This window comes from Phacochoerus africanus, chromosome 9, assembly GCF_016906955.1.
Source record: "Phacochoerus africanus isolate WHEZ1 chromosome 9, ROS_Pafr_v1, whole genome shotgun sequence".
In the NCBI taxonomy this organism is placed as follows: domain Eukaryota; kingdom Metazoa; phylum Chordata; class Mammalia; order Artiodactyla; family Suidae; genus Phacochoerus; species Phacochoerus africanus.
This window is the reverse complement of record NC_062552.1, coordinates 68,172,410-68,199,983: the sequence shown is the minus strand read 5'-3', so window position 1 is coordinate 68,199,983 and position 27,574 is coordinate 68,172,410. Positions and strand designations below refer to the sequence as shown.

The 27,574-nt window shown below is 36.5% G+C and overlaps 1 protein-coding gene across 1 annotated transcript in view; it reads left to right on the top strand.

Annotated features, from left to right (window-relative positions):
• The window catches only part of AKAP6 (A-kinase anchoring protein 6), a 461,269-nt gene that overhangs the window by 375,735 nt on the left and 57,960 nt on the right, over positions 1-27,574 (top strand). Inside the window, exons 10-11 of the mRNA XM_047795625.1 lie at positions 5,061-5,207; positions 8,279-8,503. Of these exons, the coding sequence (XP_047651581.1) occupies positions 5,061-5,207; positions 8,279-8,503 (372 nt within the window). The remainder of the gene's footprint in view (positions 1-5,060; positions 5,208-8,278; positions 8,504-27,574) is intronic.

Sequence of the window (27,574 nt, the reverse complement as noted above, 5' to 3'; positions counted from 1 at the left end):
TGTAACAGTGAATTTTGCTCTGGGTATTTATTTTAAAAGGCTTAGGTATTTGTTATGTAAAAGGAATGATTGGAGAAATAAGTTGCCAGGTTTCCTACTTAAGTTTTCTGAGTGATATAATTGGAATTAAATTATTAATGGGAGATACTTTAAAAAAGATTGTTTTATGATCTTCTATTAGGGAATTTGCAATTCATTTTAATATTTGTAGTTTGATTTATATTAAAGATAATGCAATCTATGTCCAATTAACAATACATGGCCAATGTAATGTGATTTCCAGATCATGCAAATGGAATAAGCTAGAAGAGGGGGGAAAACTCAATTCTTAACCTCAGATGTAATTTGCTGTGCGAGTTCTGGCAATTTTAAATGACATTGCACTTTTTAATTTTTCCAAAGGCTCAGCAGCAGATTTATCCCAATCAAGAAAGCCTATTATTAATTTACAAGGACAATTGTAGGAGTCTTTATAATTTCTCTGTGCAATTATTCGCCATAAATTGCTAATGGTAAAATACAAGGAGTTTGCAAGAAATAAAGACTATTATTTGTCTTGGGCTTGAACCCTCTTCTTCAATCTTGAACATCTTCCCTAAGTGTTGGTGATACTGGCTCAATGTGAAACATCATATGCATTGTGAGATGCTGGACACTGGTGTTCTAAAAAAGGGGGCAGCACAAGAGCTGCTGCAAAGGGGACACTGGCCTCTAGCAGATTCCTGCACTCGGCATGTACAGCTGAGCTGTGGACCCTGGACTTTCATATAAAAAGACTCTTTGTTCACCACTGAATGGCATTAGGCATGGACTTGCTGAGGGGCCACCATGAAGCCTTGCATGCGGAGGGCAAACACTAGCCGGAAAACACAATATGGGAGTCATAGACAGAAGCATCCCTGCATTTTTGTGCAAAAATGCATATTTTCACACATAATTTTGCCAATAGTTTGGGGTTTAGGTGTGCTCCTAGCATAAGCTTTCTTGTCAATAGACTATACTACATTTTAATTCCTTAATGTATTTTCTCTGTCTCTCTGTTGTGTGTTTATGGGTAAGGAGATTATGCTGGATATACAGGTGTTTACAACATTACTCTGCCCGGGGAAAGATAGTCGAACTGTTATTCTAGTAACTAGATCATTTTCCTTTAACTCTTCCTAATACAAAGTCACATAAAGCCCAGATAAAATACAGTGTAAGATGTAAACACTCAAACCCTGAAGACACAGAATCTGACAGCCCTATTCTAATAATCAAGAAAATTCTTTGGTTTAATTCTTGTGTTTCTCGTAGCCAAAACTTCACTCTCCGCTCAGCAATGTCTGGTCTCTTTTCAGCATAACCAACAGAAGCACCATACAAAAGTCTTACAATAGATGTCTTAATCTCTCTGTGTGCTTTTAGAGCATTATTTTGAATTCCATCATGCTGCCTTTTTTCTTTCCTCTTCTGAAGTTTTATTACAACAGCAGAATTCCCAGGGAGCTTTGGGGGCAAGGTTCACATAATATAGCCCTGAAGTTTTGCTTAGGTGGAATCCATCCCCCAATCCTGGCCATCTTTTGATGATCTTTCTCTTTCAAAAAGATTCACTGGGTAGGGACTTATAGCATTAGCTGTATGTAGTTTATTTTTTATTTTTTTATTTACCAGACAGTAAGCATCGCCATCCCTTTCATGATGCTTTCTTTCTCTGACCTCACAGTGACAAGGCATCTTGTTCTTTAACATTGAGGGAGGCAGAAAAATGCTTGAGTTGCTCAATGTGTGCCTTCTATACCAGTTTCAAAATGGCTTATTCTTCTGGTTTCCATGGTGACAATTAACACTGTTTCAAGGCATTGTTCCAGTCTCCATTTGGGCAGAATTTTCGGTGTGATTTTTAACAAAAAAAAAAAAAAAAAAAAAAAGCAAAAGAAAAAAAAAGGTTTTAGGAGGGAAAAAAGCCTTTAGCATAACTGTCAAAAAAGTTATCTCAATCAAGTCTTCATGCATTTCTAATTATATTTACTTCAGAAATCCTGTTTTTGCTGGCTTTGCATTACAATTCAATTTTAGTATTTATGCTCATAAAAAGCCCCGAATAAGAATTTTCTAAAAACTTCTTTAATTCTTAGTTTTAAAGATCAGCTAGTGCTTGTGGTTATTTTTAACTCTGTTTTGAAAGTTTTCTTGATATATCTCTATATATACACAGAAGTGGCATTTAGAATAGGAGTGTCTTTAATTTAGATCATTCACATATCTATCAGGAGGCTTCATTAGTCAAAATTGAATTGGCCAAGCAAATACACTTAATAATGTAAATATGCCCTTTCAATAGAGTATATTTTATTTTTGACTAGACAGAGAGGCCCACAGCAGGTGCGGTGAGCAAATTAAATACTGGATGCTTATTTACCTTAGCACTCAGGAAAAGCCATCTGACTTTAACTTTGTTAATCTCATTTTTGGCTATTGAAGAACAGTCTATATCACAACATCCCTAGACTATAGGACACAGTGGGGCAGCCTCTGCTCACTTACTGCTGTGGATGGAATGAATATGAAGATTAAATTATTTTCTCACCACAGGCTAAAGTAGCTCTACTTGATAAGATGACCGAGAACTGATAGCGCTGGCACTTGGTTGTCCCTGTGTAACACTTCTGAAAGTGTTAGAGAGAGAAGAGCAAAATCATACCAACATCAACAAAAATATACCCCTTCTGGCATGATGACATAGTCAGAGTGCTTCAAAAATTAAAATGAATATTTTCATCCTAAGTTACATGACATTCTCATGCCTCTCATGCACATACCAGTACATCTAACAATTAGCTGGATTTTCTTAGCTTTTCTAGTTTGAAGGCATTGTCCATCAATCACATCTTTCATCAAGCTTTTTACACAGTAGGTTACATGGTGACAAAGACAGAGTGTACACAAAGACAAAGGTTTTTTTTTAATGTAATAACCTTTTATAATAGCTGTTGCAGGACTACTGGCACTAGATTTCACAGAGAAAATTATTATGTCTAAAATTAAATTAATTTTAAAAAATATTTTTTTTATTATTATAAGACTATCATTTTTCTGGGACACATTTAAACTTATCTTTCTTGACTGATCTGCTGTGTAGGAGCTGTTCAAAGTTGGGGTACAGAGGGGGGATAAGCTTATTGCAAGTCAAAGTGTTAACTGGTTGAGGCTGCTCCTGAGTGGCACAGCTGGAGGACTTCCTTTGTCAATCAATGTATGTGGCATAAGCCAAAGATTTGAATAGGATTCTTCTGCTTACCTGAAATGCTAGTTCCCCCAAGATGATGTCAGAGAAGTCTTACCAAATTAATTATGTAAGTCTTTGTCAGCAATATCATCTTTAGATGGGAATCTGGTTGCACAAAGCCCTCTCCTCCAGTCATCACTCTGATAAAAATAAAACACCGTTTAGGTTTCTCGAATACTTGTTGAGTGTTGAGTCCAGAAAACTCGAGTGGACAGTGTGTCTTATGAGTGTTGGAGTAATGTGGTCCTGGTAATTGCCTGCTGTTAGAAAATGCAATCAGAATTCTCATGTATCACGGGCCAAATTCTGAAAGAGCTCTAAAGCAACCCTTGATTCCTTTCATTATGCATATTCATGTAATTTTGGATACTCTGACGCCCTTATCAACATTCATTAATACTATGAAATGCTTTAAATCACCTCATTTAAAACATTTTGTTCTGTGATCCACAAATGACTAACATTTGGAGAAGTTTACATAATACAAATGATGTGCATGTTTAGTGTAAATGAAAGATTAAAATATGAAACTGAAAGTATGCAAACATATGCAGGAAAATGCTGAGGACCTATTAACTGAAAGAGGCATTTCACACCTTCTTTTCCTTTAAGCAGCTTCCAATGGTATTTTAGTTTGGGATCTTGTATAACATCATGCTTTCAAGGTGAATAAAATCACTGAAGAGCTTGGGCATGTTTTGAACTTGGCAATTTCCTACTCTGCCGGAACAAAAGCTTTTCTTATTAGATCTGATAAGGTGCCCATTCTGGCTTAGTTAGGACAATTGTGCAGTACTGCCACACACCTCAATAATCCAACCTCTAGGACTTGAAGAAGGAAGTCCAGGGATTGCCAGTATATATTTGGAAATGTGCTAAAATTGTAAAATATGTTTAACACTTTCACCAAAGCTAGTTTTTCTTCTCAGAAGTGTTTTTATGTGCGCATTTAAAAAATACATCCACAGTCATTTATAGCTGTCCATAATATAGGACTTTCTAACTGTGAAGTTATCCAAATAGAGTTATTTGAAGAGAATCACCATAGTAACTGTCATATTAAATAGCACTTACACTATTGCTAGCAAAACAGCTTTTAGGAGAGACTCACTTGGTAGTTTGTTAGAATACAATGTATTTTTGCGGAAGAAGATTCTGTAATCGATTGAGATGTTTGGGGACATTTTACAGTAATCAATAAGGAAGCATAGATTTGTAACTATTCTCAAAGCACTGATTTTCTTTTTCCTCTCTCTGTGTCTTCTCCAAACTCACACAGAATTTTTAAGTAAAAGATAAATGAAAACAAATGTTAACTGAGAATTCATGGGATTTTTAAACATGAAGACGAAGTTATGCAGTTTTTAGGAATCATTTTATTTGTGTCACTCTGAGCCTGGTCCTTTGAGGGGACAGAGATAAGTGGTGGGCAGTACTCTGGAGCCAAATGTTGACCCAAACTAATTGTGACATTAAATCGTTTAGACCTGGTATTTTCCTATTTGGAATATTTTAAGATAAAGATCAAAGGTACGTACAAACTTTAGTTTAGAAAGACATAAATCTTAGTCAACGAAGTGGAATATCTAGGATGTTTATGTATGTGTAATATATATATTTTTAACTTATCAGCAATTTTCCTCAACTGCTCAAGTTTCTTGATTTAGCCTCTCCATAAGAATATTGGAAACAAAAACTTTTAACACCCGTGAGCCTCACCAACTGTACTCAGAGATGTTCTAAGAACACCTCTTTCCCTAATGATATCTTTTCTCTCTTCCTGTTTTAGCGATACAGTGTGGAAATGTCCATCAGGGACCTGAAAAAGACGGAGCTGCTTAGTAAGGTTGAAGCTTTGAAGAAAGGTGGCGTTTTACTACCAAATGATCTCCTTGAAAAAGTGGATTCAATTAATGAAAAATGGGAACTGCTTGGGGTATTTGCATTTTTATTACTGTTTGTAGGTTATGTGTACATTTTTTGTGTAGTGAAGTACTCTATCTGTCTGATTTCTAATTTGAGGCACAAATATCTCTCTCTTTCAATTCACTACCTACATTTCAAACAAGCTATTCATGCTATTAGGGGGGAAAAACACTGCTTTTCCTCTTCTGTTGATTTTTTTTTTACTCTGAGCTTGTCTCCTTTCAGATTTTTAATAATTTTGGTTTTTTAATACATAAAAAAGTAAGTAAAATATGCCATGTATTATGGGTATGCACCAAGTCAACTATAATACAGTATATCTGATATACACTGACTGTCATGCTTGAATGAATGTTAATAGAATTTATTCTGAAGGTACATGTTAGAGTCATCCACTGTTTAACTATTTACTGTACCCTTCAAATGAAAAGTGGAGTTGTCACTACAGCTTTCAAGTCACACTAAAGCCACCAAAACAAAGATGCAAATTTGACCCAAATCTGAATTGCAGAATTAATTCGGCCTCTGTTTTGTACTTCAATTTCCAACTCACTTTTAACAAAAGCCCCCCTCCCCCAAAAAAAGTTTCATGTAATTCATTTCACGCAATGATGGGCTGGGTCTCAGCCAAAGACTGAGATGCAAGAATCTGGCAAAAAGGCAATATAGAGATTCTGTTACCCAGAGACCAGGATGGCACTGTGCAGGAGACAGTACTGTCCTTTTGTTGGAAGACAGCTGAGAGAGAGAGAGGTTAAACTGTATTTTTTTTTTTCTTCAACTTCTCTCCTAAATTGCCTTCACTTCAAATCAAGGGTAAGCTAAATTTGTCAATTACTTAAATGATTAATTATAACAGCTAAGTATGGGTGGTGTCAGTTATGGAGCGTGATTTTGCATGCCTTCCCTTTCCTGCCTCTTTTTTTTTTAATTTTAAAAGAAATAATACTCCAAAAATATTTTGAATAAAAACCTCTCCATGTACCTTGATGACTTGGAAGAATGCCAGTGTGCAGTTTATGCCATACTTAATCTAGGTGATTAAAAAACTGCAGTTTAAATCCTTGCTTTCTCATCTAAATTCACCACACTCTGCAGTTGTGCAAAGTAACTTAAAACATGAGAAGTTTTTACTCTGACCTATTGTTACATTACTTTTCAATAGTGTACTAATGGCTTTCATTTTATAATGTAGTGATTTAAATCAGAACCTACTAAATTCTACAGAATTCATTGATCTCATACAGGAGAAATGTATTTAGTATCTGACATTTTAAAAGACTGCTTACTAAACAGATAAGAGCAGCAACTTTATGCTTGATAGATAAAGCAATAGTCTGTCTATGCTGTATTTTAACATATCTATTTCTAATTTGATAAGTGATTAGCAATAATCTTTTTTGAAAATTGCTTGAAGTATGCCATGCATATTGCTCCCTAAACAAAAATTTTAAATCGATATTATTTTTTAAAAAGAAAGAATATTTAGCTATTCTTTAGGAGCCAGATACCTTAAAAATGGTTGCCATTTTAACAAAAACACCGTTTGAGTACTATATGCAAGGTTTGTAATGATTTCTGGGGAGAGAAGGGTGGAGGGAAGATTTTAACAAAACCTGTGCCACACCACCACCACGAGGCTCACAGCTTTAATTGGCATGATTACATTTTAATTGGCATGAAAAAAATTTAAAGACAAGGATTTTAACTTCTAACAATAGTAAAGTAGAGGGATATGGTTTTTAATATTACTTTCATCTAAGGTGAACAGTGTGGAATGGAAATACATTAGAATGAAATGTCAGTGGTGCGTACAGTTTAATCTGTGAAATTTTGTCCCCTGTGCTGCATATTACTCTGTCTCAATTGCATATTAAACAACCCTATCAAGGCAGGCATTGGCATCTGCTGTGCTGACACAAATTGTGAATTAAATGAAATTGATGTCCTCTGTCGTATATTTATGAAGACGGACCATTCTCTGAAGTATTCTGTTTATGAAGAATTTATGATTGCAAACTGTTCCAGAACAAAAAAGTGGCAATAAATTCTTTTTTGTGACCCTACCCTCCAAGGGCATTGATTTCACCTCCTGCTGCTACTTTTGTTACAGCATAAAAACAATAGCTAAATCTGGATTCCACTGAGGGTCTTCAAATTATCAATATTTGCACCATGAAAATACAAGGGTGTTGCCAAGAAAGGCTATTTTTCTGTTACAATCTCCTAAAGATACTATTTACAGAACACTGCACAGCAGATGAATGTTTGTTGACTTAATTTTATTTGTGTTTTAAAGCTTATTTTTGTAGGTTTAATTCATCATTATAGATTAACTCCTCCTGATCCTCCAAAGAGAGTGTTTTCCACCAAAAAGAAGAGAAAAGGCTTCCCTGCTGCACCTATGGGCCATAATGGTTAATCTAAGCAGGCTCCTGGCAAAGTAGATTGAGACCTATTTTAAAACATATTTCAGGAAGTTCAGCATTCACAACCGCAAAGTGGGAAGAATTGGGGTTGCATAATTTCCGGGTCAGGTAGAATCAACGACAGCACCAAGGAGGCTCTCCCTTCTTAACAGCCCTCAGTCATAACGTTTGGGGAATTGTATTTCACAAAACAAAACGAAAGAAGGGAATTGAACTCTCCACGTGCAGTCTACTCTAGGCCTCTTTAGTATATTGCTTAAACTCAAACTTCTGTCTCCTGTAAATTTTATGCAGAGAATTTTTTACTTTAAACTCCTGTCATGAGAATTCAAATGAATTTTTATCTGTGACTGTGGTGAACTTTTGGGTCAAAGCTCCTTTCTGTTGAAGGAAATTATTAGTGAAGAAGGTCTTCTTATTGCCTCTAGTGGTAGTCAGAACAACACTCATTGCTCAAGAATCGAATCCTAAATGGAACCATGAGCTAATCCTAACGGATCGTCAGTCATGGGGTGGCAGGTACAGCAGACACCTTCCAGGTGGCTCTTGTCACCAGCCAAACTGTGATATATTTTTGGTACCTAAGCTAATCTATATTTTTTGTTTTTTTGTTCTTGGTGTTTTTGTTTTTGTTTTTAATCTACTGCTTTAGAAAACCCTAGGAGAGAAGATCCAAGACACAATGGCAGGGCACAGTGGGTCAGGTCCACGTGACCTGCTCTCTCCTGAAAGCGGAAGCCTGGTGAGGCAGCTGGAGGTCAGGATCAAAGAACTGAAAGGGTGGCTAAGAGATACAGAGCTTTTCATCTTCAATTCCTGTCTGAGACAAGAAAAGGAAGGAACAATGAATGCTGAGAAACAACTGCAATACTTTAAGGTAATAAAAAAAACAATCAACGTTGATAAAAAGCTTTCTTTATGATAGGGATGAAATATTTATCAAGTACATAAAGTATTATACCCATGTATTTATGTATCACTGTGCACTTAAATGTTTCCTTGAATTTATAGACACCCTCCACATTTCTTGCATGCTAACGTCTATGTGTGTATAAAGATGAACATTAAGCATATCAAGTACACATTTGTGTATGGAAACCTCTGCTGCTTGTGTGTTTTGTGCAACACCTGTGGAAGGAGGGCTTTGATAAATTAAAAGCAGACCAGCAAACACTAACAATTACTGAGGACATTGAAAGGCAGATTTAAATGTTCTCTGAATATATGAATAAAGTAGCTAAAAATACATCCATACATTGATATGATAAAAACACATGGTTTATTGAGGACCATTAATGCTAACAAAAGGAAACATAATTTTTACATGGGAAAGAATCAACTATTTATGGAGGGAAGAAATAAAGTAAAAGAAGTTCCTACATTACCGATATTTCCACTGTAGAAAAATAGCAACCTTAGTAACACAGATGTAACACAGAACATCCATTCACTGTATATCCATCAAGAAGCATTCCCCTTATTTGCTCCCATCTGTACACAATATCTATTCAAAAGCAGTTTAAAATTCAAATGTTTGCTCTTATTGGCCTCATTAGCCTATACTGCTTTAACCCTCCCTCCTCTAAATGCAGTGATTATTTGGGCTCTGGCTGGTGTCAGCCTGAGGCTTTGGGGTTTAGAACACGAATTTACTGGCATGAAAGTTCTGAAAGTGAAAGGGGAAAACTGAGAAGGAAAGAACTTGAGACCAAGCGCCGGCTTCATCTCAAAGCCTTCTAGGACCAGGTTTTATTCATCTCCCACCCTCTGACCCACAGTCTTCCAACAATGTATCAGAGAATTTAGTCACATGTAGTTCACCTTCCCTCTGCCAGACAGGCAGGCTCACCTTGCTCACCTGCATAGCTCAAGAGGAGGCACACTCTGAGGTCAGACCACAGTACTTCTCAATGAACTGTCTGCATCATGCACCTGCAAATTATTTTGGTTGAGCTCCTTGTGTGTCATTGAATTGAATTTAAAACTGTGCATTAAAAGAAAGTCTCTTGCAAAGGCAAGTGGATTTTACTGTCTAAAATCTAATATCTAGATGATTTGTTATTTGACCTTTGCTTGTTTTACTCTAACCCCCATCATATGGGGATAGAGTCTTCAGACATTTCTATCTATGCTGTTTGAACTCAACAGGTACCTTATAAAGCATTCTGGTCATCAGCAGGCTGGGTGTTGTGAAATATATATTTTTTTCTGTATAGAATCCATATTGCAGCTTTAGTAATATACCCAGTCAATTGTGTGACCTTGGTCATATTTCTTGTATAATCCCTGGTGGCTCAGTTTCTTTATCTATAAAAGGGGATGCTGGTAATATTTATCTCACATGGTTTTGAGTTTGCAGATGTAAACCATTATTTCTACTTTTCGTAATGGTGATTCATAAAGGATGGAAATCTCTTAAGTCCGAAGATTTTACATGGTAATTGGAAACAATAGCAGGAAGTTTGTTATATTTAGTGTATTTGCCTACCCTCATATCTCATACAGAGATATTTGAAAACAAGTTTTTTTCCCACATTCGCTGTTATTATAAGTAATGACACCAGAAAGCATAAGCAGTTCTACACTAATTTTGCTGACGCCACAGAAGAACATTAGATTTATGCTTTAGGTTTTTACAGCTTCATCAACATCATTTTCAGCTAGGTCCTAATAACAAATTTAAAAGAGATTAAGATACACAGAAGTCTTTAGGCTTCCAAATCATTAGGTAATTACTATGAGTTCTAGTCATTTGCTAACACTTTATAGCTGCTAGGTGAATATTTGCTATACCTAATTCATTTACCATGTACATGTTAGTTCCTGTTTGAATTTTTATTTCAAAAGTACTAGAGATTATCACATGTTTTATGTTATATTTTCTTTTTAAATTTTTAAATTATAGTTGACTTACAATATCATGTAAATTTCTACTGTACAGCTAAGTGACCCAGTTATACATATATATATTCTTTTTCCATGGTATTCCATCACAACTGATTTGATATAGTTCTCTGTGCTCAACAGCAGGATCTCATTTCTTACCCACTCCAAACGCAATAGTTTGCATCTACTAGCTCCAAACTCTCAGTACATCCCAGGCCATCCCACTCCCTCCCCCTCCGTGTTTGGCAACCACCAGTCTGTTCTCCATGTCTGTGAGTCTGTTTCTGTTTTGTAGATAGGTTCATCTGTGCCATATTTAAGATTCCACATATAAGTGATATCATATGGTATTTGTTTTTCTGTTTCTGATTTACTTCATTTAGTATGAGAATCTCCAGTTCTATCCATGTTACTGAAAATGGCATTATTTTGTTCTTTTTTATGGCTGAGTAGTGTTCCATTGTGTATAATATCATATCTTCTTAATCCATTCATCTGTCAATGGATATTTAGGTTGTTTCCATGTCTTAATTTCCAAAATATACAAACAACCCATACAACTCAACAGAAAAATAGCAAACAACCCAGTTGAAAAATGGGCAGAAGACCTAAATAGACATTTCTGCAAAGAAGACATACAGATTGCCAACAGGCACATGAAAGAACACTCAGTACTATTCAGCAGTACTATTCAGCTAATGTGACTAGTGCTGCAGTGAACATGGGGGTGCATGTATCTTTTTGAATGAAAATTTTATCTGGATATATGCTCAAGAGTGGGATCCCTGATCATAGTGGTTGTACTAGTTTATATTCCCACCAACAGTGTAGGAGGGTTCCCTTTTCTCCACACCCTCTCCAGCATTTGTTATTTGTAGACTTACTAATGATAGCCATTCTTACCAGTGTGAGATGGTACCTCATTGTAATTTTGATTTGCATTTCTCTAATAATTAGTGATGTTGAGCATTCTTTCATGTGCCTGTTGGCCATCTGTATGTCTTCTTCGCAGAAATGTCTATTTAGGTCTTCTGCCCATTTTTTAGTTGGGTTGTTTGCTATTTTTCTGTTGAGTTGTATGGGTTGTTTGTGTATTTTGGAAATTAAGCCCTTGTGGGTTGCATTGTTTGAAACTATTTTTTTTTTCCCATTCCATAGGTTGTCTTTTTGGGTTTTCTAATGGTTTCCTTTGTTGTGGAAAACCTTGTTAAGTTTAATTAGGTCCCATTGGTTCAGTTTTGTTTTTATTTCCATTGCCTTAGGAGATTGATCGAAGAAAACATTTGTACGGTTGATGTCAGAAAATGTTTTGCTTGTGTTATCTTCTAGGAGTTTTATGGTATCTTGTCTTATGTTTAAGTCTTTAAGCCATTTTGAGTTTATTTTTTGTACATGGTGTAAGTGTGAGTTCTGGTTTCACTGATTTACATGCAGCTGTCCAGTTTTTCCAGCACCACTTGCTGAAGAGACTGTTTTCCATTTTGTGTTCTTGTCTCCCTTGTTGAAGATTCATTGACCATAGGTGTTTGAGTTTATTTCTGGGTTCTCTATTCTGTTCCATTGGTCTTTGTATCTGTTTTTGTACCAGTACCACACTGTCTTGATTACTGTAGCTTTGTAATATTGTCTGAATTGTGGAAGAGTTATGCCTCCTGCTTGGTTTTTGTTCCTCAGGATTGCTTTGGTAATTCTAGGTCTTTTACAGTTCCATACAAATTTTTGGATTATTTGTTCTAGATTTTTGTTATTTTGTTTCTTTTCTTCAAAGATACTTTTCCTTAGAGCATCTTTATGTTTTTGGTGTCTCCCTTCATTAAACTAATTACTTTTATACCCTACTCCTATTTATTTAGCTATTTTAAAAGTAATATAATAACATTATTATTAATGTCATTAATAGTGATGATATTGTCTTCTACCCCAAACAAAACATGAGACCTTGATGGGAATGTATACCTAACCATATGGCTTCCCAGCCCTCTTCCATTCCCTGCTACCCTTGCCTAAAATCATCATAATCCTGAACTCCATGTTCTTTATTCCCTTGCTTTCCTCTGGTAGGAAAGGATATTTATTTTAGTCATTTTTAACTTTTTAAAAAGGTAATCCTGCTGTATGTTATCTCTTAGGACATCTTTTTCATTTAGCATTCATCATGTTGAGTATGGCTATAATTCACTTATTTTGACAATTGTGTAGTATTCCATTGTGAGTATATACATGTATCTCATTTAATGTTAATAGCAACTTATCAGGTTGGTATTAGGATCCAAATTTTACACATATGGAAACAGATACGTGGAGGTTAAATGCTGTGTTTCCAAGGCCACATGTAATGAGTGATAGAATTAGGTTTATATCCAGAGCTGTCTGACTCTAAAGCCCACTACTGAAATACTGTGCAAAAATTGATATTTATTCATATCTACTGAATGCTCTTCCATGCCAGATGACTCAAAGGGAAGAGCAAGACAAAATTAAATGTTATTGTTTTTTTGTGGTTTCTTTATTAGTCACAATTGTCAGCAATTCGGCCAGAATGCTGTAGCTATTAAAGATCTGGGAGGTGAAAACATTTGTGTTTTTGTTTTATATTTTTGTACAATATTAGTGTAAATGTCTTTGCCATGCTTACCTTCTTTAAGTTGAAACTTTTCAAACTTTTCGAGATTATGGAGCCCTGGTGATTTTTCTTTATGACCTGAGACTCTAGTCCTTTCTAAAGTTTTGACCTTGAGGAGTTTGATCAGATAAACTAAGTGAATCTAACATGACCACACTTTTTTTTTTTTTAAAGAAAGCTTTATACATGTCTGTTGGAATAAATGCCTTTCCTAGCCAGAATTTTAAGAGTTTCTGAGCTGTTTACTCTTCAGCGCTTAGTGTGTGATTAGTTAAGTGTTCTGTATATTACCACATTCATTGGAAGAATGAAACCAAATGTTTGCAGTATAATAATATTGTAATATAATGTTTATTACCTGTCAAAATCATAATGGGTAATAGGCATTTTCAGAATAAAAACTTTTTACTTACCATAAATCTAACAAAACAGATACCCTCTGCCTTTGTAAGTGATAAAACCACTCAGATAAGAGAATTACTGAAGAACTTCTGTGTGTCAGAAACTTTTGGCCATGTTCCACTTGTGTGTTCCTAATGTCTTCTCCTGTCATTGGTCACATTGAAGATGGGCTTTATCCACAGGGTTTAGCTTTATGATTCTCCATTCTCTAAAATCTCAGGCGTTTAACCTGATACCCAGAGTAATGATACCCAGAGTAATGATATATGAGCCACGTGTTCTCCCCAGGAGAACAGAGGGGGAGAGTGCTACATGTAAAAAGGAAAATCCATCACTTTGCAGATACAACTGTCTCCTTCTCAGAGCTTGGTCTGGGATGAGAGAAAGGATCAGGATCTTAATTTTTCAGAAAAAGGGGAAAAGCGACTGCAGAATATGTTCTTTTTCCTTATGGCAGTGATTTGATAAATATGGGGTTAGACACAAGGCAAAATTCTTCCTAAGAAAGAGCCAAAGCCCAGAATGTGAGAGACACGAAGGTGCAAAACTCAGAGCCCTGGGACAGAAATGCAGAACTGTCAGGGAGTGAACACACCGTGACAACAAAATGCAGAGAGCACATCAGAGATTTAATGAGTCCAGCTGGCAAAAGGCCTCTCAGAGTTGTGTGTGTGCAGCTTTAATACCACTGGCTGGAAAGCATTATTCTTTAATGATGACCCTTCAGAGAGAAAAGAAAATAATTACTTAATCATATGTTCCTTGTATCCCATAACCAAATTCATTATTCTGAAGACTTATATTGGGGAAAAATTATCCATTACCAGCTTAAGAGGGCTGGGGTAGTGGACTGGGCCCAGAACCAGCCTAGGAAGGACAGGTTTAAACTAGCCAAAAGGCTCTGTCACTAAGAAGAATGAGTGGAAGAGATCTGATACCTCCTCAATGACTAATGTCCCAAATATGCTTAACAATATAAATTTGACTAAGCACTTTTATGTATGTCGTTATACTTAAATCTTATACTAATTGTATAAGTGGAAAATTGTGGTCACCCTCTTATTTGTGTTTTTATTTATTTTTGTGAATGAAGAACTTGAGATATGGAAAGTTAATGTGACTTATTTGAATTCACATAGCAACTAGCAACAAAGCAAAAGCCATGGTCTTTGGGTTCAAATTTCAGTATGCTCCCATTCTCTCATTTGCTGACCTGGAAATAAACACTGAAACCTCATTTTACTCTAAATCAAGAGTTGGCAAACATTTTCTGTAATAAGTCAGATAATACAATCTGTGTCACAATTATTCAACTCTGCTATGGTAGCATAAAAGCAGCCGCAGACAATATGTAAATGAATAAATATAGCGTGTTCAATAAAACTCATTTATGAAACTATTTACAATGTCAGTCATTGGGCCAGATTTGGCTGCAGGCCTTAGTTTCCTGACCCTGCTCTAGATTACAAAAATTATCAAAACATGGGAATGAGTACCATCCACATCTCCTTTAAGAAAAGGAGACAGTGTTAAAATTGCATTAAGAGGAATAAAACATTCTTTTAGTAATTTTAACAATGACAAGCCATACTTATGGAGTGCTCATAAGATGTGTCACAGTTTCTAAGTGTTTTTTTACCTGCATTTACTTATTCAATCTTCATCACTATCTTGAAGCAGCTGGTATATTATCCCCTATTTATGGAGGAGAAGCCTGAGGCAGGGAAGATTGAAGTAAGTTCCTCAAGCTCATACAGTTAGTAAATGATTGTGTCAATAGTCAAACCTGGAAAGTCTGTTCCAGAATCTGCTCCTACTTTTGTGGACTCAGTAATCCCTGCGTCAACGATCTATTTCTGGAAAGAGAAAAACACATTCACTGGTAGCTTACTCTGCTATTCCTCATCCCATTCCTGATTACTTGAACAGCCAGCTGGAGGATGCAGGGCCATGGCCTCCTCTGGAGCTTTCCAGGTAAATCCGAAACCATCCCCCACAGGCAGAAGGCGGGGAGAGGCAGAAGAAAGAGGCAGACCATTCCAGATTGGTCAGCAGCAGGTTTCATAGGAAATGGAGTTTAGGGGGCTTGTCACGGGCAGCCTCAAGACAAGATTTCCACACCCTCCAGAATCTTAATGGTGTATAGAGAGGCCTGAACTAGGCCGGTCAAGTACAGTCCAGATTATCTCATCACCACACTATTATCTCAAGTCTATGTCCTTAGGGCAGCTTCTAAGAACCAGGAAGGCAAATGGACCGCATATTCCAGGGACAGGGGAGAGGATGAGGAGTCTCCTAGGTCTAACTTGAAGGTCAAACCAGTGGGCATGTCTTCTTGATGACCTCCCACCCCCAGCAGAGGAAGTCAGTGAGTCAGTATTTAAAAACTTGAAAATTAAAATTTTTAAAGTAAGTTCTTTAACAGAACTTCAAATTAACTATAAGATGTTAAGCACTACTAAGTGATTACTCTGAAAGATAATATCTCTAATGTACTTCTACAAATAGATAAATAAAAGAGCTAAACACCATTCACATGCTTTAAGAAGTATTTGCCCAAACCTCACTGTGTAATTTTCAGAAATAAAAATAGGGCCAATCTAGCCAAGACATTTAGAGGGAATTTCCCATGTCCAGTATAACCAATCTCAAATGGTATCATAAATAATCACACTTCCTGTGTCCTTCAAAATCCATATTTTTAAGGAGATGAGGCTGAAAGACAGGAGAGAATATGTTGGAAGTTTTGAGATGTGAGAAGGGAGGCCATGATTCCTCCAGGTCCAGGATTCTCTCTGCTGCTGTGTCCTGGAGCCATTACAAACTTGGTCATGATGCTGTTGGCAAAGCTGCAAACAAAGAATTACAGTAATTCAATCTGGCTGTAATAAAAGCATGTAAAATGCTTTGAAAAATCAACAGACATCAGACATGATTTAATCCTTTCTATGTGTCTTAAATACATTTTTTAAAAAGCTATTATATTAACCATGTATGTTCATCAAAAGAAAGTACTGAAATCAGCTTTTATCAGACATTTTCTCCATTCTGTGTGTGTGTGTGTGTGTGTGTGTGTATAAAATCCACCCCCTAACACTTCTTTGAAAGTAATTTTAAGTAATTGGATACAATCCAGAGCTGCCTTGTTTTAAAAAGAAAAAAAAATATTGGCTGGCTTAAGGTTGAAATTATTAAGATTTAAATAAATATTATTCACACTACTATCTGAGGGTAGTGGGAAGACCCTCAGGAAATTCTTATAGGCAGTCCCAGTGTAAGCCTCCAAAGTAAAAGAAAATGGAATAACAAAGACCTAATTCTTTCTGAGTACATCTTTTTCTAGATGCTGGATAATTACTCAAGTGGGGCATTTTTTTCTCTGAATTGAGGATGCAAAGAAGTAGCCCTATACTCGGTTCATGTGTGTCATTTATATTACTGCTATCAGGTAAACCAGAGTCAAGGAAGTTAAAGGCTGCAGTGCTGGGAGTTCCTATTGTGGTGCAGTGGAAACGAATCCAACTAGGAACCATGAGGTTGCGGGTTCGATCCCTGGCCTCTCTCAGTGTGTTAAGGATCTGGCGTTGCCATGAGCTGTGGTGTTGGTCACAGACATGGCTCGGATCCCGTGTTGCTGTGGCTGTGGCACAGGCCAACAGCTGTAGCTCCCATTTGACCCCTAGCCTGGAAACCTCCATATGCCGTCGGGGCAGCCCTAAAAAGAAAAAAAAAAAAAAAAAAGACTGCAGTGCTAATCTAGAAAGATGAGAGAGATGGCACTCATCCTTACTTCACTGCTGCCTAGAAGACTAGACAGAATTGCATTTAGTCTCTGAAACCACAGTGATGAATATTTCTATTCTTAATTTCCTTTTTTTTCTTTTTTCTCTTTTTTTGGTCACCTCATGGCATATGGAATTCCAGGGCCAGGGATTATATCTGAGCCTCAGTTGCAACCTACACCACAGCTGTAGCAATGCTGGATCCTTAACCCACTGTGCTGGGCAGGGATTCAAACCTTCATCCTGGTGCTCTAGAGACACCATCACCCATTGTACCTCAGCAGGAACTCCTTACTTGATATCTTAACATTACTTAAATGTTATATTCATTGTTAATAAACTTAAATTATCCATGTAGATAGGATTGAGGCAGTAAATCTCATCTACCGTAGTATAAGCTCAAGTGTGTGGGTTCAAATGCCTGAATTTATCCCAGCTCTACCTAGTTCTAATCCATTATTTTTCTTAAAGCCCCAGGTTTCTCATCTGAAAAATAGGCATAATATTAGCGCTTACCTCATAGAGTGTCTATGAGTATTAAATGAGATAATATATAATGAAAGCTCCTTATTATAGAGCCTGCCTGGTGAGAACTCAATATATTTTAGCTATCAGTATTATAAATAGCATAAACTTGTCCCTTTAAAAAGCATTTATTTGTAATACAGTAGGGCAAATAGAAGTAAATAGGTAATAGTAAACAGAGAAAAATGCCATGAGTTTCAGATATTTCAGGATTAGTTATATGATCATTAAGAACTGAATCATCTATAAATTGAATCACTGTCATATTCATATCTAGGTAAGACTACAAGAGAATTGTTTTCCCCTCAAGACTAGAATAAAAAAAAGTTGTCAGTATACCCCCTAAGTTTGCTCTTTTGACCTGTGGACAGGACAGGTCTTCTGGGGTGCAGAAAACCGGGTCCCTGATTATCAAAGTTGGGTCTCCACAATAGGCTGCTTTTCACTTTTGAGCAAGATGGCAAAATAGTTACTTGTAGGAAATTTTCTTCCTCCCTCTCCGTCTCTCTGACCCTGTTTTTGTAAACTGCCCTTAATATCTTCATCATATTTCTCACAGATTATTGCTTTACAAAGATCAAACATGCATACAAACACACAAATTAGACCCTCATTTAAGAAAACAAATAAAACTTTTTTTAGTGTGCATATTTTAAAAAAACCATCATCTTTTTATAATTTTACCACATAATTCCTTTATAAATTACCAGTTAATGGTATTGAGTACCCTCACTCGGTTAGTTGGCATCATTATGACTTAGGATTTTCAGCTGTGCAATCTTTGTAACTAATTTCTCTTCTCTTTGCCTAATATTCTTTATTTATAAATTTAGGCTTTTGGATTGAAAGAATTCTCTTCAACTCTAGCATTCTGTAATTCTATAACAGCTATCTTTTTTACATCAGTAAGTTTATTAATTGTAAATGGCATTTAATTCCTTTAAGCAATACTTTTGGTTTGGCACAACATTTCTGGTATACAACCAACTTTATATACCGGGATTCATGTTTACTTCATTGAAAATAATGCTTCAGATGGACAAAGCTGCCTCTTGAACCAAAGTTGCAATGTTGTCATCTTTGGCACCATGGTGGCTCTTTCCTTCATACCCATTTCCTTTCTAACATTATATTTTTATAATTTGAACAGAGATACTAGTATAAAATGTAAAAGAATTACAGTCAGGATGGTGGCCCAGTTAACATGAATGTATTTTTGTTTGTTTGTTTCATCAAGATTTGGTTGATTTAAAAGTAGAAAGAGAAATTCCCAAGTGGTGCAGTGGGTTAAGGATCCAGCATTGGCACTACAGCTGCCTTGGCCACTACTGTGGCGTGGGTTCAATCCTTGGCCCAGGAACTTCCACATGCTGAGGACGCAGCCAAAAAAAGAATAAAATATAAGAAAAATTCCAGTTAACCATGGATGCGGTGATGACAAGCAAATGTGAAGGTCTCTAAGAAATGGAAGACAGAAAACTCTTAGTTAAAATTAATGACCCGTTTGAAGAGATAGAGGATTTGAATCTTATAGAATCTTCATAGTCCTAGCCCCTTTCTCATCTTTTAGGTGTCTGAAGTCCTTCACAATATATCTAAAGGCTTAATATATCCTTGCCTGTCCTTTGGTTATCATTTCTTAGCATATTATTTTAGGTAAATTTTTTATAAATTGCGTTCTAATTAAATCTGAAAGTTAATATCTTTTAATAAGAATATTAAGCCATTCACATTTATTTTCTTAAGATTGCTCATTTTTCATCTCATCACATTCAGCCATTTATTTATTCAGTAAATATGCATTAGACACCTACAATGTGTCAGTCACTTACACTGCATGAAGCTTACACTGTGGTTTTGTTTAAATATTTTGCTATAAGGTATATTGTTTTGTTCATGTTTACTCTAGTGAATTGGAAGGTTATTAAAAATATTTCCTTTATTTTCAGTATCAAGAATGAATCAACCTCTTATGGATGCTACTTTTAAAATGAGAAATTAACTTGCTTTTTTTCTATATCTTCCACTCTATTTCTCTGTTTTTGTTGATATAATCTTGGATTAAATTATTAGCTATTATTATTATTTTTATTAATATAATTACATTATTTCTCATACAATCAGTAATTTCTTTTGATATTTGCATTTATTTTATAAGAATATGAAAAACAATTCAGAATTAATTCTTTATAATACTGCTCAAGATCAGTTTTTTTTAATACCATGGTTTTCCATTTTCAAAAATTATTCTTACTGCTGTTGGATTGTCTTTTTTTATTTTTTACAAAAAATTTTTATTAGAGTTGATTTACAATGTTCTGTCAATTTCTGCTATGTGGCAAAGTGGCCCAGGAATATATATATATATACGTACATATATATGTGTGTGTGTGTGCATACACATTCTTTTTTTCACATTATCCTCCATCATGTGCTTATCCACTCGAAATGCAATAGTTTGCATCTACTAACTCCAAACCCCCAGTCCATTCCACTCGCTCCATCTCCCCCTTGGCAACCACAGGTATGTTCTCCAAGTCCATGAGTTTGTTTCTTTGCTATAGATGGGTTCATTTGTGCCGTATATTGGATTTCAGATATGTCATATCATATGGTATTTGTCTTTCTGACTAACTTCACTTAGTATGAGAGTCTCCAGTTCCATCCATGCAGTTCCATTGATGCAAATGGCATATTTATTTTATTTTTATGGCTGAGTAGTATTCCATTGTGTACATGTACATATCTTCTTGATCCAATCATCTGTCAATGGACATTTAGGTTGTTTCCATGTCTTGGCTATTGTGAATAGTGCTGCAATGAACATGCAGATGCAGGTATCTTTTTCAATGAATGCTTTGTCTGGATATATGCCTAGAAGTGGGGTTGCTGGATCATATGATAGTTGTATCTTTAGTTTTCTGAGGAACCTCTATACTGTTTTCCTTAGTGGTGGTACCAATTTACATTCCCACCAAACGTATAGGAGGGTTCCCTTTTCTCCACACCCTCTCCAGCATTTATTATTTGTAGACTTACCAATGATGGCCATTCTGACTCTTGTGAGGTAGTAGTCTGCTAATAATTTTTATAGAAAAAATTCACTCATCATATATTCTCCAAACCCTTGCATGTCTGAAAATGTATTTTTCTTGACCTCATATATAAACACTAGTTTGTCTAAATAAATATAAAAAATTTTTTGTGGAAAGTACAATCATTTGCCATAAAAACTGCTAATCATTCTTTTGGCATTTGTAGTCATAACGGAGAAATCTAATTTTTGTTGCCACAAAGTGATTTTTTTTTTTCACTTATGTGTGACTGGGTATTGTCTCTTCATATCTTTTGCTGGGAACTTGGTGAGTTCTAATTGATTTTGAGAACTTAAATCTTGCTTTAGATCAGGAGAATTTTACCTATTATGTGATTATCACAAGTTCTTTCTATGTTTACTTCCCTCCTCTTGAAAGTCCTGTTCAGTCCATATTGAGCCCCCCATACCCTGGACCTTTCCTTTGCTAAAAGAAATCTGTTCTTATTTTCACTTCTTTATCCAGGGACTTCTTGTAAAATTCTGAAGGTTGTTTTCTGTTTCTGCAGTAACCTAATTTTGTACTTTATTGTCTTCTTTGCCATTGCTAATTCAACTAAAGGTTTTCATCTTTGCAAAATAGTTACTGATCTTATTCAACAGTGCCTACCTCAGTGCCACAGATGGAATATCTTTGTGCATACTTCACAAAATATATTAAAAATTTCTAAGATTTTCTCTTTTCCTGTATTCCATTTCAAAAGGAGTCTATTAGTCTATTACTTTGAGTCCTCAAATCAGCCCTCTTTTGAACTCCAATGTCTGTTACCATTTGCATTGTTTTGTATATGTCTGTTTATTGTTAAGGAGGGAATTTTTGTTTTCCAGGACTGGGTGTTGATATAGTACTCTGAGAAATTCTATAAATGGCTTCCTGTACAAACATTTCAGGCTCAGACACAAAGGAAATGGAAACATTAGAATTCTTTTGGTTTTATTAAAATTCAGGGTTGAAAAACTATAGACCGTATACATGGGATAGAAAATTGTCTATTGATACTGAAACATTAGGGGTAGCTATATACCTAATGGCAGATGAAGTTGAAAGCAGGCCAAGGAGCCTGCACTTTTCTCATTCATCAGAGGCATCCACAATGTCCCAGGGAAGGAGAATGGTCTTGCTGAGCTGTGTGTCAATCAGCTTGGAAGGAGAAAGCCCCATGAGAAGGTAACTTATTCTGTATCTTAGGAAATACATCCTGAAAGCTTGAAAGAGCCATTGCAATTAAAGTGGAAGGGAGGAGATTGGGTTTAAGAGAGGCCTTAGGGTCAAAGTTGACATGAGTTGGGAACTGCTTTGCTGGTAGGAGTGAGGGAGAGGGAGGAGGCCTTTTCAGGCTTCACTCCTGCCAGGAGCCCCTCTCTCCCTGGAGTGCTATTGCCTCTGCATAGCCCACAGTCCCCTTTAAGTAAGGAAGAGACTCTTCAGTGGAAGGCATTGAAAGTAATAGGTCATGTGTAAAGATGGAGGGGTTCTGGTACCTAAAAAGAGAAACCAGCTCAAGATTATATGGGGAGTGTGGGTAGAGATATGTTTAATGTGTTCAACAATTTTCTCTTAAGCAAGCAGTTTTCTTAAGAAATGGATATTTATGGAGATATTGTGGTGAACCATCCATTGAACTCTTCCAAGGAACAGTTGATCTAAAGGGAGATATAAACAAGTCAACAGGCAAGTGGAACAAAGTATGGCATGCGGTTTGATAGGCGTTAACATAGTTTGCTGTGAAAGTACACGAGACATTCCTCAGAAGTGGCATGTAGGTTCTAATGGGGGGAGGCAAGGAGGTTCCTAGAGTGAGTGACTCTAAACTGAGATCTGAAGTGAAGGAGAGTGAGAGGGGACAGAATTACATACGAATGTATGGAGGCCTGGATATAAATGATTGGAGAAATTTCAGTGCTGTTTTGTGTACTTATTTAAAAGTTATTCAAGTGTGTGTGGGTCTGAATCTGTGTAACTTGTCAACAAATTACAAACTTAAACTTTTTTAAAAAATGAAGACTTTATTTTTTAGAGCAGCTTTAGGTTCACAGCAAAATTGGGTGAAAGACACAGAGATTTCCCATCCTCTCCCTGCCCCCACATATGCATACCTCCCCCATAATCAACATTCCCCACCAGAGTAGTGACTTTATTACAGGTAGTGAGCCTACACTGACACATAGTCTATTGTTTATGTTATGGTTCCCTCTTGGTTTGTACATTCTATGGGTTTGTGCAAATTAATTAATTAATTAATTTTTTTATTCATTTGCTTTTTAGGGCTGCACCTGCAGCATATGGAAGTTCCCAAGCTAGGGGTTGAATCAGAGCTACAGCTGTCAGCCTCCACCACAGCCACAGTAATGCAAGATCCAAGCCATGTCTGTGACCTATGCCAGCACTCATGGCAACACCGGATCCTTAACCACTGAGTAAGATCAGGAATTGAACCCAAAACTTCATGGATCCTAGTTGGGTTCGCTGCTGCTGAGCCATGATGGGAACTCCAATGGTTTGTACAAATATGCAATGACGTGTCCATCATCATACTGAATATTTTCACTGCGCTAAAAATCCTCTGTGCTCTGCCTATTTATTCCTCATTCCCCACTCACCACTCCAACCTCTGACAACCACTGGTCTTTTTACTCCACAGTTTTACCTTTTCCAGAAAATCATATGGTTGAGGTCATAATATGCAGCCCTTTCAAAGTGGCCTCTATCACTTGGTAATATGCATTTATGATTCCTCCAAGTCTTTTCATGGCTTGACAGCTCATTTCTTTTTAGCACTGAATAATAGTCCATTCTCTGGCAGCACTATAGTTCATTAATTCATTCACGTACTGAAGGACATCTTGGTTGCTTCCAAGTTTTCGTAATTTTGAATAAAGTTGCTATAGACATCCATGTAAAGGTTCTTATGTGAACCTAGGTTTTCAACTGCTTTGGATAAATACCAAGGAGTGTGATTGTTGGACCATATGGTAAGAGTATGTATAGTTTTGTAAAAAACTACCAAACTGTCTCCCAAAGTGCTGGTACCATTTTGCACTCCTACCAGTAATGAATGAGAGCTTTTCTTTATCCATAATCTCACCAGCAGTTGGTGTTGTGTGTGGCCATTCTAACAGGTGTGTGGTGGTATTTTATTGTTATTTTAAGAATATAAAATTATTGAGTAGGAACTATCTTGAAGTTGTATTATTTTTTGCATGTACTTCACAGTAACATAGACAATGCTTTAAAGTTGCTAGATACTCAAGAAGTACTAGAATTTTATGACAAGATGGTATCTGAGGGGAGTTCCCATCATGGCTCAGTGGTAACAAACCCAACTAGTATTCATGAGGACACGAGTTCGATCCCTGGCCTCACTCAGTGGGTTAAGGATCAGGAGTTGCCATGAGCTGTGGTGTAGGTCACAGATGTGACTCAGATCCCCTGTTGCTGTGGCTGTGGTGTAGGCTGGCAGCTACAGCTCCAGTTCGACCCCTAGCCTGGGAACTTCCATATGCCATAGTTGCAGCCCTAAAAAGACCAAAAAAATAAAGATGGTATGTGAGACTATTTGGCTAGCTCAACCTCCTTATTCCAAAGAAGAGAAAACCAAGTCTCTGATAAATTAAATGACTCACCCAAGACCATACAACCAGAGCTGATGGGAGCCCATATCTCCTGAATCCTAATCCAGGCCATAATCCAGTAACACTGAACTGATGATTTCATTTGAGTCATTGTTGATGCCTTTGCAATTTCACATCTTAATTTCTCCTCTATAAAATAGAGATTATAAGCCTACCTCACCTGATGGATAGAAAAAAAAATTTTTTTTTGTCTTTTTTTAGGGCTGCCCCTATGGCATATGGAATTTTCCAGGCTAGGGGTCGATTTGGAGCTGTAGCCACCGGCCTACACCAGAGCCACAGCAATGCCAGATCCAAGCAGTGTCTGCAACCTACACCACAGCTCTCAGCAATGCTGGATCCTTAACCCACTGAGCAAGGCCAGGGATCAAACTGGCAACCTCATGGTTCCTAGTCGTATTGTTTCCACTGTGCCACAATGGGAACTCCTGATGGATAGAAATTTAAAATAATCACAAGGCATGTTGTGATGGATAGGAAATGTAGAAATGCTTACTAATACTATGAAGTACTATATCTATGACAACAAACAAAAGCTCTTCTGCCATTGGAACTCAGAGACTAACCATCTTGACCTGCAACATCTCATTTCCATGGGCTTTGTTCTTAGGAGTTCAACTAGTATAGAGTTTGCTATCATTTTCACCGTGTTTATGTTGTACCTCTATCTGAGGAGCTTAAAGAGATTTATAAACATTAGCTCATTAATCCTCCCAAAACCTCTCTAAGATAGGGCAGAGGCATAAATCATTATTCCTATCTGGGAAAAAAAAATGGTCTAACTTATCTCTCTTAATTTGACTGATGCTTTAAGCCATTGATTAAATCCTAACTTATACCCTGTACATTTTAAAATATCATATTTTCTTCTCCCAAGGGTATTTTTCTTTCTTTTTCAACTTAATGTCATGAAGATAAGTGTAAAACTAGATAGACAGATCTGGTATTAGGAGGTCTTTTGGAAAGCACAGGGTAGGTGACAATGCAGGTTCCTCCTTCCTCTTTTTGTTCTGTTCATTTTCTGAAAATGTCCTTTTTTATTGCCCCTCAGTCATTTCAGGAGAAATTACTTTTAGGAATTGGAGGGATGTTTCAAGACCAATATACTCTTTTATCTGTTAGCCAAGACCAACAGCAAGAGAGCCAGTGGATCCATTCAACCATGCCATCCTCACTGTCTATAAAACATTGCTGTAACAGACTTCAAAGCTTACAAAAGCAACACTGGAAGTTAAATTTTCAGTCTTGTGTGTTTTGCTTAGGCATGTGGTTCTCACTATAAAGATATGGGAGTTATCTTCGAAGATGTTAGAACATGACCAAGACATGAGCAGAATCTGAGACCCACCAAAGTTGATTCATGCAAATGATTACAACAACACAGTTGTCCAATTAAAGCAGTTGCCCACAGTTCAGGCCAATGAAAAGGAAAATGAATAAAATTGATAAAGACAAAATGAAACTAATAGTCTGTCATCTTCCGTAGAAGTTCATGAGAGAAGATGAGAGTCATCTTGCAACTGATTCAAGAGATATTCAAAGTTTTACTTTATTATTTTTTAAAAGACCATCTCAGACCACCAGATGATGTTTTTCCTATTTTGTAACAGAATAAAAGTTATCTAATAATCTGAAGACAGAAGATGGTAAAGGCTAAAGGATTATTGCATTTTAGATAAGTGGTATTGAGGGCACACGAAAGTCACATCATTTACTCAAGATCACATAAGTAGTTGTTACCAAACTAAGAGAAGGCTCTAAGTGGTGTCCCCCCCCCCCAATCTAAGTTGCTTCTCAGATGTTCAACTAAAACACATTTATGCTTGGATGACTTATGTTATATCTTGCTGCCAGATGAAGGGGATTAATGAGAGGACTGCCCCTCCCCTGCCCCAATCTATTTCATCTTGTTTGAGTGAGCAAGTGGGAGAGGGATGTTGTATCTTTTCTTGGAAGAAAAGAAAACATATTCTTTTAAAAGGAAAATTAGCTTTGTTCAAGAAACTACTCTCAAAAATTTCTCCTGAACCTCTGCTTTTTTGAGCTATGGGAGTGTTTAAAGAATGAAGTTCTTATTACATTTCCTTTTTACAAGGTTGCAGAATAATGCTTTGAGCTAAATAATCATTATAGCAATTTACCAGTTAGCTAATATTTAGTCAGCATCTTTCTACTACCTAATAGAATAGATGAAGAGTGTTTTGCCATCATATATTAGTTAAACTTTTAAATGACCCTGAGAGTGTGGTTTGTATTACTGCACATCTGGGAATACTGAAAACTGGTGAAAAAGTAGTCGAGCTGCCCTAGGCTTCCACTGCAAAAGCAAAGGAAAGAGCTAAGAAGTAAATTCCCAATGGTCCAAACTCACAGGAAAATGTCTTATTTATTTTAGGTGCTATGAAAATAAAATCAGAAATATAAAGTTTATAGAGCTGTCTATACCTCAGCCTCACCCAGGTCAGAAAGGAATAAATGGAAAAACAGAAGAGTCTTTCTAATGTTGACCTTTTGTCCATGGTATCATTTTCCTCTTTTTTAATGGTATTATTCCCCATAGCCTAACTTTCTTCCTGCATTCTTGTTGTGTCCCTAGAGTTCTTGAATTCATTTACTCTCCCATCTGTAAGATTCTTGAATAACAGCAATACTTGCCTAAAATACCAGTTCCTAGCAGTTATACCTCAAGTAACACTGAGCTTTGTGATCAGTTCCGGGAGAGGCTTCATAAGGAAACAAAGAGTAAGTTAGCCAGAGATAAGTCTGGAAAAATAGGGTTTGATGGAGGAGACAGATGAAGAATAACCAAACTGGATGGATGAAAGAGTTAGAAAAATACCATGCAGCTGAGCTGAGTGATTCATTAAACTAACGAATCTAATAATCTGTCCTCCCCTCTGTTCCAAATTATCCCTGGGAATTCCTTCCGCCTCATCCTTGCTCCTGTGGACTCTTGCTTTCCCTCTTAATGCTATTTCATTCTCCAAGTGTGGTCTTTATGAT